General features: G+C 70.2%; 2 protein-coding genes across 2 annotated transcripts; one reads left to right on the plus strand and one right to left on the minus strand.

Annotated features, from left to right (window-relative positions):
• Positions 1-1,095: 1,095 nt before the first annotated feature.
• Positions 1,096-3,585, minus strand: POP7 (POP7 ribonuclease P/MRP subunit). Its single transcript, XM_048833643.2, has 2 exons — positions 3,477-3,585; positions 1,096-2,810 (listed from the first exon to the last, which is right to left on the minus strand). Exons 1-2 carry the CDS (start codon positions 3,551-3,553, stop codon positions 2,414-2,416), a joined length of 474 nt encoding a protein of 157 aa, XP_048689600.1. The 5' UTR covers positions 3,554-3,585; the 3' UTR covers positions 1,096-2,413.
• Positions 3,586-4,279: 694 nt separating this feature from the next.
• Positions 4,280-18,534, plus strand: LOC125628562 (chloride channel protein ClC-Kb). The gene is given in 22 exon segments (XM_075124045.1): positions 4,280-5,498; positions 5,857-5,985; positions 6,235-6,363; positions 7,510-7,649; positions 7,923-8,000; positions 8,131-8,209; positions 8,587-8,712; positions 9,622-9,706; positions 9,946-10,026; positions 10,613-10,697; positions 11,371-11,550; positions 11,767-11,836; positions 12,280-12,390; positions 12,945-13,048; positions 13,050-13,159; positions 13,677-13,810; positions 13,947-14,075; positions 15,310-15,355; positions 15,506-15,558; positions 15,816-15,863; positions 17,056-17,160; positions 18,447-18,534. Coding segments are annotated over 19 exon segments (2,013 nt in total). The 5' UTR covers positions 4,280-5,323; the 3' UTR covers positions 15,528-15,558; positions 15,816-15,863; positions 17,056-17,160; positions 18,447-18,534.
• Positions 18,535-19,320: the final 786 nt, after the last annotated feature.

Below are 19,320 nucleotides of genomic sequence, written 5' to 3' on the forward strand. Positions count from 1 at the left end.
GCCCCGGCGCCAGGGCCGGTCACTCATCAACCGGGGGGCAGCAGGGGAAAGGGCAGAGCGGGCGGGCACCGGCCCTGCCTGGCCTCCCCATGCCCTCTGCTGGGCCCCCAGGGTCCCCTGCCAGCCCCCCGTGGCTTCTGCCAGGCCCCCAAATCCCCTGACCCCGTGACCTCTGGCCCAGCCCCCCCATGGCCTCTGCTGGGACCCCCCTTATCCCCTACCTACCGAGCCCCACTCTGACCCCACGGGTCGCCCACCCAGCTCCCGTGTGCCCTGCCCAGCCCCCGAGTGACCCTGCCGGGCCCCCCACCCAGTCCCCTTCTGACTCCGAGAAAGCCCCCCTGGCCCAGCTTTCCCATGTCTCCTGCCTCCCGCCCCGCCCCCTTCTGTCCCCAGTCCAACCCCCCATCCAGGCCCCCTCTGACGCCTGCCCCCCACCCAGCCCCCGCTAGTATCATGCAGGCTCCCAATCCCAGCTCTGCCAGGTGCTCCACACAACCCAGTGCTGGGCATGGGGCCCTCAGCCCCACATGGGCTGCCAAACTCAGCCTGCCCCCCGAGCGGGCTCTGCCTCTGGCCCAGGTGTCTGACACGCGCAGCCAGCGACGGGCGGGGTCAGGGCTGGGAGCCCGGACGCCTGGGTTCTCTCCCCAGCTCTGGGAGGGGAGGCTGGCGGGTTAGAGCAGGGGGGGCTGGGAGCCAGGACGCCTGGGTTCTATGCTCAGCTCTGTCACTGTATCTAGATTCTTACTCTGGGAATTTCCACCTCATTGCCTGTCTTGGGGGTTTATACGGGGACCCCTCGGCCGGCGCCGAGATGCGGCCACCTCTGGGGCGGGGCGGCTGGTTACAGCGAGCTGCTATCCGGACCCCCAGGTTTATGCCCCGCCATGGGGGATCTGGGTTTAGAGGCTGGTTTCACAGGGAATGAAGCGGCGAGGCTGGTACCAGGAACCGGACCTGGGTAGGAAGGGTCTGGCCCCCCGCGGGAGGTCCTGGAGCTGCCGGCCACCAGCAGGGACAGGCCCCGGGCCCCGTTCCCTGCCCCCCTGAGCCAGCCAGTGCCCCCCAAGTGATGTCACACGGGGGCCCAAGTCCAGTGCTGACCAAGACCCTGGTCGCTTTTATTGTTCAACAGATGTAGGCCATGAGGCAGGTCCCTGCAAGGATGGGGGCGGCTTTCCCCAGCCTCCCGCAACACCCCAAAGTCAGAATCTGTGCCCCCCACAATCTGCATCCCCTCGGGCTCCGGCATCCAATTCGGGGAGGCATTCAGTCTTGGTTGGGTGTGGGGAGGAGGGGAGTGGATGGGTGGTGGCGGGTGGTCCAGAAAGGGATTAAAGATTCCCCCCCCCATATGAATGTAGCCAGACAGGTTGGCGTGGGGGCGGCTCCATGCCAGTGGGGAGGATGTGGGGGCGGCTCTGTGCCAGTGGGGGCAGGCTCCAGGGGCATCTGTGTGCTGGGGCTCTGTCCCGGGGCACTGGAGCAGGGCTTTCGGGGAGCAGGCTGAGCACCGGGAGGGGGCCAAGCTCTGGGGACCAGGCTCTGGGGCCCGGCCCTGCGCCGGGGCAGGGCTTTCGGGGAGCAGGCTCCATGCCGGGAGGGGGCCAGGCTCTGGGGCCCAGGCTCTGGGGCCCGGCCCTGCGCTGGGGCAGGGCTTTCGGGGAGCAGGCTCCGTGCCGGGAGGGGGCCAGGCTCTGGGGCCTGGCTCTGCGCTGGGGCAGGGCTTTCAGGGAGCAGGCTCCGTGCCGGGAGGGGGCCAGGCTCCGGGGCCCGGCTCCGTGCTAGGGCAGGGCTTTCGGGGAGCAGGCTCCGTGCCGGGAGGGGGCCAGGCTCCGGGGCCCGGCTCTGTGCTGGGGCAGGGCTTTCGGGGAGCAGGCTCCGTGCCGGGAGGGGGCCAGGCTCCGGGGCCCGGCTCCGTGCTGGGGCAGGGCTTTCGGGGAGCAGGCTCCGTGCCGGGAGGGGGCCAGGCTCTGGGGCCCAGCTCTGCGCCGGGGCAGGGCTTTCGGGGAGCAGGCTCCGTGCCGGGAGGGGGCCAGGCTCTGGGGCCTGGCTCTGCGCCGGGGCAGGGCTTTCGGGGAGCAGGCTCCGTGCCGGGAGGGGGCCAGGCTCCGGGGCCCGGCTCCGTGCTAGGGCAGGGCTTTCGGGGAGCAGGCTCCGTGCCGGGAGGGGGCCAGGCTCTGGGGCCTGGCTCTGCGCCAGGGCAGGGCTTTCGGGGAGCAGGCTCCGTGCCGGGAGGGGGCCAGGCTCTGGGGCCCGGCTCTGCGCCGGGGCAGGGCTTTCGGGGAGCAGGCTCCGTGCCGGGAGGGGGCCAGGCTCTGGGGCCCGGCTCTGCGCCGGGGCAGGGCTTTCGGGGAGCAGGCTCCGTGCCGGGAGGGGGGGCCAGGCTCCGCGCCCCGGCTCGGCTCCCTCAGGGCGGGGGCGAGGCCCGGCACACCCGGATGTGGATGGCGGAGTTGTTGCGGGCCCGGGCCAGCGGCGGGCGCCCGTCCTCGTCGCCCTGGGGCTCCAGCCCGTCGGCCAGCTCCACGGTGGAGGTGTTGGCGGCCAGCCGCAGGCCACCGGCGCCGGCCGCCTGGAGCTGCAGCGCGATGTTGATGGCCCGGTTGATGGCCAGGCCCAGGCCGTGGATGCAGATCTCGGCGCAGCCGCCCGCCGGGCCCAGGAGCTTCTGGCACCGGCTCAGCTGGGCCTTGAAGTCCGTCTTCATGTTGACGTAGACGTCGCCCGGGCGCCGGGGCAGCCGGGGGGGCAGGCGGCGCCGCAGGGCCAGCTCTGCCGTGGGGGGCGCCGGCTCCGCCATGGGTCTGGGGGGGGAGAGAGAGGGGAGTCCAGGGCCGCCTGCCCCCACGTTCCCCGCCCCGGGGCCCCCCCGAATCCAGCCTCCTGTGCGCCGCGCCCACCAGCCCTCCCCTCGCAGCTCCCCCCACCTCTCCCCGGTCCCGACGTCCCCCAGGCCCCCCCCAGGGCATCGCCAGCCCCCTAGAATCCCCCTCCAGAGCATCGCCAGCCCCCTAGAATCCCCCTCCAGCCCCCCCGACCCTCCTGCAGCACCCCCCGGCCAGACGTCCCCCAGAGCATCGCCAGCCCCCTAGAATCCCCCTCCAGAGCATCGCCTGCCCCCTCCAACTCTCCCAGAGCATCGCCAGCCCCCTAGAATCCCCCTCCAGCCCCCCCGACCCTCCTGCAGCGCCCCCCGGCCAGACGTCCCCCAGAGCATCGCCAGCCCCCTAGAATCCCCCTCCAGTCCTCCAGCCCCCCGTTCCCCTGCCCCCCCAGAGCATCGCCAGCTCCTCCCGAACCGCCCCTCCAGTCATCCCCCTGCCCCCCACCTACCCACCCCCAACCAGAGTCACAGCCCCATGCGGCCCCCCTCCCCTCCCCTACTGCCCCCAACTCTCCCCCTCACCCCACAGCGCCCCGAATGACACCCCGCCCCCACTCAGGGTCCCCTGGGGCGGCCCCCCACTCACCTCCCCGTGTCCCCAGCGCAGGCCGAGCCGCCGCTTCCGCTTCCGCTTCCGCCTCCACCCCGGCCCTGCGCGCGCATGGAACGTTCATACAACCCGCCGGGAGCGCGCGTGGAACGTTCATACAAACCCCCCACCCCGCCCGGAGCGCGCGTGGAACGTTCATACAACCCGCCGGGAGCGCGCGTGGAACGTTCATACAAACCCCCCGCCCCGCCCGGAGCGCGCGTGGAACGTTCATACAACCCGCCGGGAGCGCGCGTGGATGGGTTAAGGGGACGGGGCTCCACGGGAGGGTTAGGGGAGATGGGGGGCCCAGAGGTTGGGGGGTGGAGGGGGAATCCCGGGGGGTTAGGGGAGATGGGGGGCCCAGAGGTTGGGGGGTGGAGCGGGGATCCCAGGGGTTACGGGAGATGGGGGCCCCAGAGGTTGAGGGGTGGAGGGGGAATCCCGGGGGGTTAGGGGAGACGTGGGGCCCCTGAGGGAGCAGAGGGGAAGAGTCCAGGGTTTAGGGGGAGATGGGGGGGCCCTGGAAGGGAGTAGGGTGAGCTAAGAGGAGAGATGGGGCCCTGGGGGGTTACAGGAGAATGGGGGAGCCTGGGAGTTTAGAGGGAGATGGGGACAAGGGAGGTTAGGGGGAGAAGCCTGGGGGAAATGGGGGGCTATGGGGGAGAGGGGGCCCCAGAGGGAGGGGGAGCCCCAGGGATTAGGGGCCCAGCAGGTTGAGGGGAGATGGGCCACAGGGGGTTTGGGAGACATGGGGGGCAGGGGGTGGGGGAGATGGGGCTCTGGGGAGGCAGGAGAAAGGGGCCCCTGGGGGAAAAGCTCAGGAAGGGAATGAAGCCCCCGCCCCCCGGGTCCCTCTCTGGACTATTCCACACCCCCCCCCCCAGCCCCGGGCAGGGACTGTCTGTCCATCCCCCCCGTCCATCCCCCCCGAATTCCGGGGCGGGGGTGGGGGGCTTGACATTCTTTCCACCCTATAAAGTGGTGGGGAGGGGGGGCAGTTTCCAAACCCCCCCATGAGGACAGAGCCACCTGGAAGTTTCATGCCCAGTTTATTTTTCCACCTGTTGAGGATGCCTTTGCTCCCAGGGAGTCAAAGGTCGCCTTGGACCCAGACCAGCCCTTCGCCTGCCCCCCTGTTAATCCATAACCCAGAGCCAGGGAGAGAACCCAGGAGTCCTGGCTCCCACGCCGCTCTGGTACCAGGTGCCCCAGGGAGAGGTGTCTCCCACAGGCGCCAGACAGCTGGGGGCCCTTCTCCTGGGTTTGTTGCCACAACAGCAGAGTGGGACTGGGGAGGGGGATGCCCTGAAGCTTTGCAAAGCTCAGGTACTACCCACTAACTCCCTCACCCCCCCACCTCGCTGCCCGGAGCAGAGCCGGCCAGTGCCCGGCCCTGGGGCCAGATCGGAGCCGCTGGCCTTGGCAGAGAATCTGCCTCTGTCTGTCTGTCCATCCCCAGGAAAAGATCTAACCTCACCCTGGGCCCCACATGGCTACAGTGACACTGTATGTCCCTAGACACAGGCCTCTGGCCATCCATCGCCCCCCTCTGTCTATCTATCCCCACCCACTCCTCTATCTATCTATCTATCCCCATCCACCCCCTCTATCTATCTATCCCCATCCACCCCATCTATCTGTCTGTCTGTCCCCACACCCACCCTCTAATCTCCGCACACTCTCTCTTTCTGTCCTCCCCCCCGCCTGGCTTCGCCCGGCCCAGACCGGTGTCCCTGGCTCCAGGCAGCTGGTTCCGCTCCCCGCAGGGTGGGGCAGGGCTGATGGGGCTATAAACCCTAGGGAGAGGGGGTGGGTGCCAGCCACTGGAGCCAGGCAGGGCCATGGGGCTGTGCAACTCGAGAAAGGGGGAGGCCAAGGAGGGGTTTGGGGGGCCGGGGCCCCAGGGGCGGCACCTGGACAGTGAGCTGCTCGGGGAGACGTACCAGAAGCTGTTTGGCAGGGACCAGCGGCCACGGGGGTGCAAGGTTGTGCAAAGAGTGATACAGGCTCTGAAACGTAAGGGGGCCGCGGGTAGGGAGTGAGGGGCACCGGCAGAGCTGGGGGGGCAGGGCTGGGCTGGCAGGGGGCTGCGGGTCGGGAGTGAGGGGCACCGGCGGGGCCGGGGGCTGCAGGTCGGGAGTGAGGGGCACCGGCAGGGCCGGGGGGGCGGGGCTGGGCTGGCAGGGGCTGCAGGTCGGGAGTGAGGGGCACCGGCTGGGCTTGGGGGGCTGCGGGTCAGGAGTGAGGGGCACCGGCAGGGCCGGGGGGGCGGGGCTGGGCTGGCAGGGGCTGCGGGTCGGGAGTGAGGGGCACCGGCAGGGCCGGGGGCTGCGGGTCGGGAGTGTGGGGCAGCCTCCGTCCGTCTCTCTGGCAGCGCTGGGTCTGTCCGTCCGCTCCCCGATCCTGAAGCTGGGCGAGGACTGGATCTTCCTCTTCCTCCTGGGCATCTGCATGGCGACCATCAGCTTCGGCCTCGACGTCGTCATCTCCAAGTTCCAGCGAGGTGCCCCCCGACCCCCCTCCGATCCCCAGCCCCCCCATCCCGCGGGGCCCCAGGGCCGGGGGAATCGCTGGCAGGGGCAGCATGAGGGGGACATGATTTGGGGTCCCCTGTGAGCCGCTGAACCCTCCCTGCATTCGACCCCCCGCCCCAGATCCCGGGTGCTCCATAGAGCCCCCCGTACGGCGCTGGGGGGCGCGGGGGGGGTCCTGGCCCTGGGGTCCGGCACTGACCCCCCCCCTTGCCCCCCAGCCAACCTGTGGGTGTATGACACGCTGGAGGGGTATCGTGCCCTGCAGTATTTCTCCTGGGTCCTCTACCACACGGGGTTCATGACGGTCGCGGCCGGAGTCGCCAAGTACATCTCGCCGCAGGCTGCCGGTAGGGCCCGGGCCCCCCAACCCCACCGCAGCCCCAAGGTCCCAGGGACGGGGGCATTGGGGGGGCTCTGAATGCGGGGTCCCCCATCCCTGGGGCTGTGGGGGGCTGTGAACGTGGGGTCCCTGATCCCTGGGCTATGGGGGGCTGTGAACGCGGGGTCCCCGATCTCTGGGGCCATAAGGGGAGTGAACGTGGGGTCCCCGATCCCTGGGGCCGTGGGGGGGGGTGTGAACGTGGGGTCCCCGGGGCTGTGGGGGGGTGTGAACGTGGGGTCCGCCATCCCTGGGGCCGTGGGGGGGCTGAATGCGGGGTCCCCCATCCCCGGGTCATAGGGGGCTGTGAGCGTGGGGTCCCCGATCCCTGGGGCCATGGGGGGGTGTGAACGTGGGGTCCCCAGGGCCGTGGGTGGTGAACGTGGGGTCCCCCATCCCTGGGACTGTGGGGGGCTGTGAATGTGGGTTCCCCCATCCCTGGGGCGGTGGGGGGCTGTGAACGTGGGGTCCCTGATCCCTGGGCTATGGGGGGCTGTGAACGCGGGGTCCCCGATCTCTGGGGCCATAAGGGGAGTGAACGTGGGGTCCCCGATCCCTGGGGCCGTGGGGGGGTGTGTGAACGTGGGGTCCCCGGGGCTGTGGGGGGGTGTGAACGTGGGGTCCGCCATCCCTGGGGCCGTGGGGGGGCTGAATGCGGGGTCCCCCATCCCCGGGTCATAGGGGGCTGTGAGCGTGGGGTCCCCGATCCCTGGGGCCATGGGGGGGTGTGAACGTGGGGTCCCCAGGGCCGTGGGTGGTGAACGTGGGGTCCCCCATCCCTGGGACTGTGGGGGGCTGTGAATGTGGGTTCCCCCATCCCTGGGGCGGTGGGGGGCTGTGAACGCGGGGTCCCTGATCCCTGGGCTATGGGGGGCTGTGAACGCGGGGTCCCCGATCTCTGGGGCCATAAGGGGAGTGAACGTGGGGTCCCCGATCCCTGGGGCCATGGGGGGTGTGAACGTGGGGTCCCCAGGGCCGTGGGTGGTGAATGTGGGGTCCCCCATCCCTGGGACCGTGGGGGGGAGTGAATGCAGGGTCCCCCATCCCTGGGGCTGTGGGGGGGTGAACACGGGGTCTCCGGGGCCGTGGGGGGCTCTGACGCGTCCCCCCCCAGGCTCCGGGATCCCCGAGCTGAAGGTGACGCTCCGGGGGGTCGTGCTGAGCGAGTTCTTCACCCTGCGAACCGGCCTGGCCAAGCTGGTGGGGGTGATCTGCACCCTGGGGGCCGGCAGCACCATCTTCCTGGGCAAAGTGGTGAGTGGGGGGGATCTGGGGGGACGGGGGGCAGCTGGGTGTGTTGGGAGGAATTGGGGGGACAGGGTGTCTGCGGGGAGCTGGGGGAGAGGGGTCTCTGGGGGGATGTCTGGTGGTCAGGGGCTGGAGGAATTGGGGGGCTGGGGTCTCTGGGGGTGGGGGATTGGGGGGTTGTGGATCTGGGAGGTGGGGGCTGGGTGTGTTAGGGGGATCGGGGGGCTGGGGATTGGGGGGGATCTGGCGGGAGCTGCGTGACCCCGGTTCTCTCCCCAGGGCCCCTTTGTTCACATGGCCACGATCCTGGCCACCCAGCTGGGCCGGGTGATGGTGCGAGTTGCCGGCACCAAGGAGGTGAGTCCGGGGGGGTCCCTGGCCCCCCCAAATTTCCCCTGACCCCCAACCCCTCCCCTGGCCTCTCCCCCACCTCCCGCCCTGCCCCCAGCCCCCCACCTGCCTCTCACCCCCCATCTCTGCCCCCCAGAACCCGGCCCGCAAGTACGAGATGTTGGTGGCTGGGGCGGCCGTGGGGGTGGCCTGCTGCTTCGTGGCCCCCGTGGGAGGTGAGTGACCCCAAAGCGCTCATGGGGGGGCTGAGGAGGGCACATGGGGGACCCGGGGGGCGCATGGGGAGGTCTGGGGATACGTGGGGGGCTCGGGGATGCCTGGGGGACCCGGGGGGCGCGTGGGGAGGTCTGGGGGTACGTGGGGGGCTCGGGGACGCCTGGGGGACCCGGGGGGTGCGTGGGGAGGTCTGGGGGTACGTGGGGGGCTCGGGGACGCCTGGGGGACCCGTGGGGAGGTCTGGGGGTACGTGGGGGGCTCGGGGACGCCTGGGGGGGCCGGAGAAGGGCAGGCGGGAGGTGCGTGTGGGGGCGCGCGGGGGGCTCAGGGCCGGGCCAGGGGGGGCCGGATCCCAGCTGCCCCCCCTGCCCCCCAGGGGTGCTGTTCTCCGTGGAGGCGACTGGGACGCACTTCGCCCTGCGGGATTATTGGCGCGGCTTCTTCTCTGCCACCTGCGCGGCCCTCGGCTTCCGCCTGCTGCCCCTGCTCCACGGGGAGAGCGGTACGGGGGGATCCGGGGGAGAGCGTTGGGGGGGCTGGAGAACTGGGGGGCGGGGGGATCCGGGGGAGAGCGTTGGGGGGGCTGGAGAACTGGGGGGCGGGGGGATCCGGGGGAGAGCGTTGGGGGGGGCTGGAGAACTGGGGGGCGGGGGGATCCGGGGGAGAGCGTTGGGGGGGCTGGAGAACTGGGGGGCGGGGGGATCCGGGGGAGAGCGTTGGGGGGGCTGGAGAACTGGGGGGCGGGGGGATCCGGGGGAGAGCGTTGGGGGGGGCTGGAGAACTGGGGGGCGGGGGGATCCGGGGGAGAGCGTTGGGGGGGGCTGGAGAACTGGGGGGCGGGGGGATCCGGGGGAGAGCGTTGGGGGGGGCTGGAGAACTGGGGGGCGGGGGGATCCGGGGAGAGGGTTGGGGGCTGGAGAACTGGGGGGCAGGGGAGATCCGGGGGAGAGGGTTGTGGGGGGCTGGAGAATTGGGGGCAGGGGAGATCCGGGGGAGAGGGTTGTGGGGGGCTGGAGAACTGGTGTATAGGGGAGGGGGAGATCCGGGGGGAGAGGTTTTGGGGGGCTGGAGAACTGGGGGGCAGGGGAGATCCGGGGGAGAGGGTTGCGAGGGGCTGGAGAACTGGGGGGCGGGGTAGATCCGGGGGAGAGGGTTGTGGGGGGCTGGAGAACTGGGGGGCGGGGGAGATCTGGGGAGAGAGAGGGTTTGGGGGGGCTGGAGAAATGGGGTACGGGGGGAGATCTGGGGTCAGAGGGTTTTTGGGGGGCTGGAGAAATGGGGTACGGGGGAGGGGGCAGGGGGGCCGGATCACAGGGCTTTGGGGGCTGAGGGCCGGGCGAGGGGCCGGGCTGGGAAGACGGGGGGACCCAGCACCCCCAGACTAACCGTGGCCCCCCGGTGCCCCCCCCAGAGACGGTGGCCGTGCTCTTCAGCACCAGCTGGCGCGTCGAGTTCCCCTTCGACCTGCCCGAGCTGCTCTCGTTCGCCCTGCTGGGGTGAGTGGGGGGGACCCCGATATCCCCAGCCGGCCAGGCCCCGCCCCCAGCTGGCCAGGCCCCGCCCCCTCTGGCTAGGCCCCGCCCCAGCCGGCCAGGCCCCGCCCCTGCCCAGGGGACAGAGGTTGGCAGAGGGCTGGGGGCCAGGACGCCTGGGTTCTCTCCCGGCTCCGGGAGGGGGTGCGGTGGGGAGGCGCGGGCCCGGACGCCGGGGTTCGCCCTGACGCGTGTCCCCGCAGGGCGCTGTGCGGGGCTCTCTGCTGCGTCTTCCTCTTCTGCCACCGCAGCCTCCTGCCGCTCCTGCCCCGGCTGCGCCGCGGGTGAGTGCCCCCCGGAGCCCCCCAAACCCTCCCCCCGCCCCCGGGGTGCCCCCAGCTCCCCCCCAGCCCCCCGTGCCAGGCCCCTCCTCTGCCCTGCCCCCATCTCCCCCCAGCCCCCCGTGCCAGGCCCCTCCTCTGCCCTGCCCCCATCGCCCCCCCAGCCCCCCCGTGCCAGGCCCCTCCTCTGCCCTGCCCCCCATCGCCCCCCCAGCCCCCCCGTGCCAAGCCCCTCCTCTGCCCTGCCCCCATCTCCCCCCCAGCCCCCCCGTGCCAGGCCCCTCCTCTGCCCTGCCCCCATCTCCCCCCCAGCCCCCCCGTGCCAAGCCCCTCCTCTGCCCTGCCCCCATCTCCCCCCCAGCCCCCCCATCATCAGCTCAGCCCCCGCCACAGCCCCCCTATATTTCCCCAGTGCCAGACCCCTCCCCCGTCCTGCTCCCATCTGCCCCCATTGCCCCCCTGCCTCCCCCAGCCCCCTATCTCCCAGTGCCAGGCCCCACCCCCGCCCTGCCCCCCGTCTCCCCTTGCTCCCCCTTCACCCCCCCTTTCATTTACCGTCTACCCCGTTTTCTCCCCCCCCCCCCGGCAGCGAAATCCTCCACGCGGGGCTGGTCTCCCTGGTGCTGGCGAGCGTCACCTTCCCCCACGGGCTGGGGCAGTACCTGGGGGCGCGGGTGAGTAACCCCCCCCGGCTGGGATCCCCCCCACTTCCCCGTCTCCCCCCCCCTTTCTCCCCCCCCGGCTGGGATCCCCCCCACTTCCCCATGTCACCCCCCCCTTTCTCCCCCCCCGGCTGGGATCCCCCCCACTTCCCCATGTCACCCCCCCTTTCTCCCCCCCCGGCTGGGATCCCCCCCCACTTCCCCATGTCACCCCCCCTTTCTCCGCCCCCGGCTGGGATCCCCCCCCACTTCCCCGTCTCACCCCCCCTTTCTCCGCCCCCGGCTGGGATCCCCCCCACTTCCCCGTCTCACCCCCCCTTTCTCCGCCCCCGGCTGGGATCCCCCCCCACTTCCCCATGTCACCCCCCCTTTCTCCGCCCCCGGCTGGGATCCCCCCGCTTCCCCGTCTCACCCCCCCTTTCTCCCCCCCCCGGCTGGGATCCCCCCGCTTCCCCGTCTCACCCTCCCTTTCTCCGCCCCCGGCTGGGATCCCCCCCCACTTCCCCGTCTCACCCCCCCTTTCTCCCCCCCCCGGCTGGGATCCCCCCACTTCCCCGTCTCACCCTCCCTTTCTCCGCCCCCGGCTGGGATCCCCCCCCACTTCCCCGTCTCACCCCCCCTTTCTCCCCCCCGGCTGGGATCCCCCCCCGCTTCCCCGTCTCACCCCCCCTTTGTCCCCCCCCAGCTGACGATGAAGGAGCTGCTGGAGACTTTCTTCAACAACTGCACCTGGGGGCGGGCGGAGCTGGGGGGGCTCAATGCCTCCCGCCAGCCCCCCCACCCCTCCTACGGGGACCCCTGGCTCCAATGGACCCACCCGCAGCTCTCCTCCCTGGAGATGCTCAGCTTCTTCCTGCTCGCCAAGGTGGGGGGCCGGGGGGGGGATGGGGGGCTCCCGAGACGGGGGAGGGGGGCACGAGAGGCGTTGTGGGGCATCACCGGGGGCAGGGGGGTGCCTCTGGTATCTGGCGCCCCCTGGTGTCTGGCTGGCCCTGGGGGACTACGTGTTGGGGGGGGGGCTGGAGTGGAGGGGGAGGGGGGGCAAGGGGGGGCTGTTTCATTCGCTCATCCCTCCCCCCAGTTCTTCATGCTGCTTCTGGCCACCACCATGGTCGTCCCCGCCGGCTACTTCCTGCCCGTCTTCGTCTACGGTGAGAACCCAGGCGTCCGGGCTCCCAGCCCATCCCCCGCTCTAACCCCCCCAGCCCCCACTCCCCTCCCAGAGCCAGGGAGAGAACCCAGGAGTCCTGCCCCCCAGCCCCTCCTGCTCTAACCCACCAGCCCCCGCTCCCCTCCCAGCGGCTGGGGAGAGAACCCAGGCGTCCGGGCACCCAGCCCATCCTCCGCTCTAACTCACCAGCCCCCACTCACCTCCCAGCAGCTGGGGAGAGAACCCAGGAGTCCTGGCTCCCAGCCCCCCCCCCCGCTCTGACCCACAAGCCCCCACTCCCCTCCCAGATCTGGGGAGAGAACCCAGGCGTCCGGCCTCCCAGCCCTGCCCATATCCCAGGATGGGCTCGGTCAGGGGAGTGGGGGGTCTGGCCGGGGGTCCCCGTCTAACCTCCGGGGGGTGGGGGGGGCTCTGTGCCCACAGGCGCGGGGCTGGGCCGGCTCTATGGGGAGATCATGGCCAAGGTTTTCCCCGAGGGGATCGTCTCCGACGGGATCCGCATCGCCATCGGCCCCGCGGCCTACGCCCTGGCCGGTATGAGCTGCTGTCGGGGGCACCGGGGGGGGGGGGCGTGGCGGGAGGCAGGGGGGGCTCGGTGGGGACACCGGGGGGGGGGCTCGGCAGGGGGCAGGGGACCTCGGCAGGGGGTGTGACAAAGTGCGAATGTTCTTCACGTTTTGTGGACGACCGGGCCTGGGTGCTCTCGGCTCCCCACGGTTCCCTTCCCCCGGGTCACCACCTCTCTCCCAGGGCCGAGCCCCCTCCCCGCGGCCCCCAGGGGGATCCCTGCTCACACCCTCCCCGGGGTTAACCGCCCCCTTCTGAGCCCTCAGCACGCCGGGTCCTCGTTAATCCCCCTTTCGTTTCGCGGCTTACTGCCGGATGCTCTGTTTGTCCCCGGGGCGCCGTCGGATCCCACCGCTCACACCAGCGGTCACCGGCGTCCCCGGGGCCATGCTCTGGAACGGCTCCCTACGAAGCCAGTCAGGCCCCTGGGGCGTCCCCACTTCCTCGCAGGGGGGCTCGGCGGGCGGCGTTAGGGCTCTGGGGGGCTCTGAGGGCTCACCCCCCCCACCCCGCCCCCCCAGGCGCGGCGGCCTACTCGGGCGCGGTGACCCACACGCTGTCGACGGCCCTGCTGGTGTTCGAGCTGACGGGGCAGATGTCCCACGTCCTGCCGCTCTGCTCATCGCGTGCTGGTGGCCAACGGGCTCAGCCAGCGGCTCCAGGCCTCCTTCTTCGACGGCATCATCATCGCCAAGCAGCTGCCCTACCTGCCCAAGCTGGGCGTGGGCCGGAGCGGGTGCGCCCGGGCAGGGAGCCAGGACGCCTGGGTTCTCCCCCCGGCTCTGGGAGGGGAGTAGGGTCTAGTGGTTAGGACTGGGAGCCAGGACTCCTGAGTTCTTCCCCCAGTGTTGGGAGGGGAGTGGGGTCTGGTGGGTTAGAGCAGGGAGGGCTGGGGGCCAGGACGCCTGGGTTCTCTCCCGGCTCTGGGAGGGGAGTGGGGTCTGGTGGGTTAGAGCAGGGAGGGCTGGGGGCCAGGACTCCTGGGTTCTCTCCCTGGTTCTGGGAGGGGAGGGGGGGCTGGTGGGTTAGAGCAGGGGGGCTGGGAGCCAGGACTCCTGGGTTCTCTCCCTGGTTCAGGGAGGGGAGTGGGGTCTGGTGGGTTAGAGCAGGGGGCTGGGAGCTAGGACTCCTGGGTTCTCTCCCTGGTTCTGGGAGGGGAGGGGGGGGCTGGTGGGTTAGAGCAGGGGGGGCTGGGAGCCAGGACTCCTGGGTTCTCCCTCTGGCTTCAACCCCCGGTCCCGCCTCACACCCAGGGCCCACGACATCTACGCGGAGGATTTCATGGTCACCGATCTCCAATTCCTGCCCCGGGGCTGCAGGTACAAGGACGTGAGGGGGCTGCTCAAGGCCTCCAGCCTCAAACAGTTCCCCCTCGTGGACTCCCAAGGTCAGTGTGGCCCCCCCTGCACCCTCCGAGGCAGCCAGTCCCCGCCCGGGGGCCGGAGGGGAGCCGGCGCCCCCTAGAGGGGACAGGCCCCGGGCCCCATTAACGCCCCCCCCCGCCCCCCCCGGCTTGTCTGCAGAGTCCAGGATCTTGCTGGGCTCCATCCGGCGGAAGCATCTCGCCAAGCTGCTGTCGGAGCAGCTGAGCGCGGAGAAGCGATTCCAGCATCTGCTCTGGCGGTCCGAGGCGAGCGGGCCCCACACAGCCCGTGAGTAACGCCTGCCCCGCCGCCCCGCCCCAGAGGTGGGCGCATCACGGCGCCGGGCGAGGGGTCCCCGGTCACCAGCCGCCCCGCCCCAGAGGTGGGCGCATCACGGCGCCGGGCGAGGGGGTCCCCGGTCACCAGCCGCCCCGCCCCAGAGGTGGGCGCATCACGGCGCCGGGCGAGGGGTCCCCCGGTCACCAGCCGCCCCGCCCCAGAGGTGGGCGCATCACGGCGCCGGGCGAGGGGTCCCCGGTCACCAGCCGCCCCGCCCCAGAGGTGGGCGCATCTCGGCGCCGGGCGAGGGGCCCCCGTGAAACCCGCCGCCCCGCCCCAGAGGTGGGCGCGTCTCGGCACCGGGCAAGGGGTCCCCGGTCACCAGCCGCCCCGCCCCAGAGGTGGGCGCATCTCAGTGCTGGGCAGGGGGTCCCCGTGAAACCCGCCGCCCCGCCCCAGAGGTGGCCGCATCTCAGCGCTGGGCGAGGGGCTTCCGTGAAACCCGCCGCCCCGCCCCAGAGGTGGGCGCGTCTCGGCGCCAGGCGAGGGGTCCCCGTGTCCCCAGCCGCCCCGCCCCAGAGGTGGGCGCATCTCAGTGCCGGGCAGGGGGTCCCCATGAAACCCGCCGCCCCGCCCCAGAGGTGGCCGCATCTCAGCGCTGGGCGAGGGGCTTCTGTGAAACCCGCCGCCCCGCCCCAGAGGTGGGCACGTCTCGGCGCCGGGCGAGGGGTCCCCGGTCACCAGCCGTCCCACCCCAGAGGTGGGCGCATCTCAGCGCCGGGCAGGGGGTCCCCGTGTCCCCGGCCGCCCCGCCCCAGAGGTGGGCGCATCTCGGCGCCGGGCGAGGGGCCCCCCTGTCCCCAGCCGCCCCGCCCCAGAGGTGGGCGCATCTCGGCGCCGGGCAAGGGGCCCCCGTGTCCCCAGCCGCCCCGCCCCAGAGGTGGGCGCATCTCGGCGCCGGGCGAGGGGTCCCCGTGTCACCAGCCGCCCCACCCCAGAGGTGGCCGCATCTCAGCGCCGGGCGAGGGGCCCCCGTGAAACCCGCCGCCCCGCCCCAGAGGTGGCCGCATCTCAGCGCTGGGCGAGGGGCTTCCGTGAAACCCGCCGCCCCGCCCCAGAGGTGGGCGCGTCTCGGCGCCAGGCGAGGGGTCCCCGTGTCCCCAGCCGCCCCGCCCCAGAGGTGGGCGCATCTCAGCGCTGGGCGAGCAGCCGCGGTTTGACTCTGTGACTGTTTCCCTTGCAGCTGCTGGGTGCAGGCGGCGCTTCAGGAACCCCAGAGGAGAAGCCAGGTGAGCAGGACGGGGGTTGGGGGGGGGTTTGCAGGGCAGGGGGGGCACATGGAGTCTGGGGGGGACGGTTTGGGATGGTGGGGGAGAGTCAGAGGCGGGGAGGGGGGTGATCTGACCTGCCCCCACCCCGTGTGTCTCTCCCTTTTCCAGAAACACCGAGAGTTTCTGCTGAGCCGGGCGACGGGGAGACATCAAAAGAGGAGGTGCTGGGGGGGCAGGGAAGGGGGGCCCCCCGTTTGGGAGGATACAGTGGGGGCTGGGAGGATGCATTGATGGGGGGGAAGCAGGGGGGAGCAGGGGGGGCCCATTGGTAGATGCATGGGGCAGGGGCTGGGAGTGGGGGTCAGTTAAAGGGAGGCCCATGGAGTGCAGCAGGGGAGGACTGGGGGGCTCGGAAGGGCTGTCATGCCCCCCCCATGGGGATGCTGCGGGTGCTGATCCGTGTCCCCCCCCCCCGCAGGAGCGAGGCACCCAACTGTCTGTCAAGATGAAGGACGTGCATCACTTGGTATGTCGAGGGCGGGGCTGCCTGTCCGTGGGGACCCCCCCGGGTACCCAGGTCGGGGGGACGTGACCCTCCCCCAGCCCTCCCCGAGTCTGCAGGGCGATTGAAGAGGTGGGGGAGGCTCAAATCTCCCCCCCAGCCCCAGACTATCACATGTCAGACTTGCGGGTGGCCCAGACTATCGGGGTTCAGACTGGCCCCCCCAGACTATCGGGGTTCATATGCGTCTTCGAGTGTTCCCAGGATGCTTTGCCCCGGCTGTTTGGCGGGGGCTGGTGCAAAGGATTCTGGGAGGACCGCGGGGAAGGGGGCTGGAGCCGGGGGGATATTTCCCAGGATGCTTTGCCCCGGCTGCTTGGCGGGAGCAGGTGCAAGGGATTCTGGGAGGACCCCGGGGGAGGGGGCTGGAGCTGGGGAGGATATTTCCCAGGATGCTTTGCCCCGGCTGCTTGGCGGGAGCAGGTGCAAGGGATTCTGGGAGGACCCCGGGGGAGGGGGCTGGAGCTGGGGAGGATATTTCCCAGGATGCTTTGCCCCAGCTGCTTGGTGGGGGCTGGTGCAAAGGATTCTGGGAGGACCCCGGGGGAGGGGGCTGGAGCTGCGGAGGATATTTCCCAGGATGCTTTGCCCCGGCTGCTTGGCAGGGGCTGGTGCAAAGGATTCTGGGAGGACCGCGGGGAAGGGGGCTGGAGCCGGGGGGATATTTCCCAGGATGCTTTGCCCCGGCTGCTTGGCGGGGGCTGGTGCAAAGGATTCTGGGAGGACCGCAGGGAAGGGGGCTGGAGCCAGGGGGATATTTCCCAGGATGCTTTGCCCCGGCTGCTTGGCGGGAGCAGGTGCAAGGGATTCTGGGAGGACCCCGGGGGAGGGGGCTGGAGCTGGGGAGGATATTTCCCAGGATGCTTTGCCCCAGCTGCTTGGCGGGAGCAGGTGCAAGGGATTCTGGGAGGACCCCGGGGGAGGGGGCTAGAGCTGGGGAGGATATTTCCCAGGATGCTTTGCCCCAGCTGCTTGGCAGGGGCTGGTGCAAAGGATTCTGGGAGGACCCCGGGGAAGGGGGCTGGAGCCGGGGAGGATATTTCCCAGGATGCTTTGCCCCGGCTGCTTGGCGGGAGCAGGTGCAAGGGATTCTGGGAGGACCCGGGGGAGGGCGGAGCCGGCGGGATATTTCCCAGGATGCTTTGCCCGGCTGCAGGTGGAGGACTGGGAGTGCCAGCAGCTGCAGGAGCCGGTCCGGCTGGAGGAGCTGCCCATCGACCCAGCCCCCTACCGCCTGCTGGAGAACGAGACCCTCTACCAGGTGGGTGCTGCCGGCGGCCTCGGGGTGCGGGGGGGGTCCCCCCAATATCGCGCCCTGGCCCCCCGCTCTGCCCTCCCAGCATGCTTTGCAGCCCAGAGGTGGCGCAAGGGATTCTGGGAGCCGGCAATCTGCAGCCCGGACCTGCCAGGACCCGAGTCTGGGTGGGTGGGGAATGGCTGGAGCGGGCTTGAGCAGAGCTCTGATTGGCAGGCATTTGCATATGCAAATAGGGCCGTCCCTGGCATCGGCTGCACACTCGACGCAGAGCAATTAACGTTTGGGGAGGTTAAATTTTGTATGCAAATCTGCTGGCAGCTCATTTGCATTAGCTCAGGGTAAGTGCTTATACATGGTGATAGGGATTTGCATAAGCAATGACGGTGGGAGGGGATTTGGGTGAATTTGCATGTGCAATTAGAGTGAGAGGCCTTGGCACATCAATTTGCACGTGCAATTAGGGGCGGAGGGGCTGGTAGGGCAATTTGCATAGGCAGTTAGGCTGGGAGGAGTTGCAGATGAATTTAAATATGCAATTAGCAGGGCCGGCTCATTTGCAGGCCTGGTTTCCATACGTTTGCATATGTAATGGGGGAACAAGACCATTGCACATCAATTGGCTTATGCAATGGGGTGTGGCTCATTTGCATATAATTATGACCCATGCCCCCCCAAGTCCAGCTAATGCCCCCCCCCACATTGCTGTGGGCCCCCCTTGCTATGCCCCGACTCCTGAGCCACAACCTTGATTCAAGGGGGGCGGATATTGCTCCCCGCAATATCCGCCCCCCCTTGTTTTGACGTCTGACCCCCCCGTTCCCCCCCCAGTGCTATGATCTGTTCAACTTGCTGGGCCTGCGGACAGCCTATGTCACCAACGTGGGCCGGCTGGTCGGGGTGGTGAGCCTCCGAGAGGTAGGGTGGGGGGCAGATGGGGGGCGGTGGAAGGGGAGATGGGGGGTGTGGGTTGGGGTACACGGGAGATCAAGCAGATCAGAGAGGTTGTGGGTGGGGCAGGGAGCTCGTGGGGTCATGAGGAGATGGGGGGGTCATGGGATCATATGTGGGGGTGGGAAGGCATGGGGGTCACAGTGGGGTCAAGAGGGGGCATGTGGGGAGATCCTGGGGAATCCGGGGTCAGGGAGTATTTTGGGGTCGCAGGGGGATCTTTGGGGTTCAGGGAAGTTGAGGAAGGAGGTGGGGGTCACGGGTGAAATTGGGGCCGGGTGGCGGGCTCAGAGGTTTGGGGGCGGGGGTGTCCCTGACGCGCTGTCTCTGCCCCCCAACAGCTCAAAGCCGCCGTGGAGGGATCGGTCAAGGGCACCTTTGCCAGGCGCCGGCCCCATGACGGGGGGCAACGCGAGGGGGACCCCAACGGAGCCTCAGCCTAGCGGGAATCGAAGCATCCAGCCTAACCCCAAACCCGGAGCAGGGGCAGGGGAGAGAAAGCCCCCCACAGCACCTTGGTCCCCATCTTTTCTCTCTTGTCCTCCCCGTGTCCCAGCTCCAATAGCCCCCCAGTGACCCCTAAATTATTAACCCCCCGTTTTCAGGTGCTGCCCCCCCGAAGAACGCCCCCCCAATCACCCAATAAAGACCGGGTTACATTTTTTTGTCTCTCTTTTATTCCCCACTCCCATCTTTCTAGGGGTCTGGTGGGTTGGAGCAGGGGGGGCTGGGAGCCAGGACGCTTGGGTTCTCTCCCGGGCTCTGGGAGGGGAGTGGGGGCTGGTGGGGGGCTGGAGATGCACCCACCCCTGGGTCAGAGCAGGGGCCTGGGTTCTCGTGGTGAAACACGTGGTTGTCATGGTGCCTGGATATAGGATTATGACATCATAGCCTTAGCTTGTGACATCCTTGTGTGACATGCCAAGTCACCGGTGCATCATGGGAAGTCACGTTGTTCCCCAGTGACATCATAGGGCACACAATGGTGCTGTGGGCTGAGGCGATGACCTCATGGCATTGTGCTGTGACATCATGACATGCTGGGGGCTGTCCTTGGTCAGAAGGCTGGCCGGTGCCATCATTTTGTGTTCCAATGACATCGCTGCTGCATGGGGTGACATCATGGCAGAAGATGTAAGGGCGCGTTGTCGCTGAGGAACCTAATGACAGCGTGGTGACATCAGGGCCTCACACCGCGCCATCGTGTCATTTTGA

Source organism: Caretta caretta, chromosome 28, assembly GCF_965140235.1.
Source record: "Caretta caretta isolate rCarCar2 chromosome 28, rCarCar1.hap1, whole genome shotgun sequence".
NCBI lineage: Eukaryota > Metazoa > Chordata > Testudines > Cheloniidae > Caretta > Caretta caretta.

Bases quoted from the DNA above. Each gene is read 5' to 3' on its own strand.
- POP7 (XM_048833643.2), bottom strand. From the start codon at position 3,553: ATGCGCGCGCAGGGCCGGGGTGGAGGCGGAAGCGGAAGCGGAAGCGGC. The intron at 2,811-3,476 runs GTGAGTGGGGGG...CTCCCCCCCCAG, and splicing joins TGCGCTGGGGACACGGGGAG to ACCCATGGCGGAGCCGGCGC.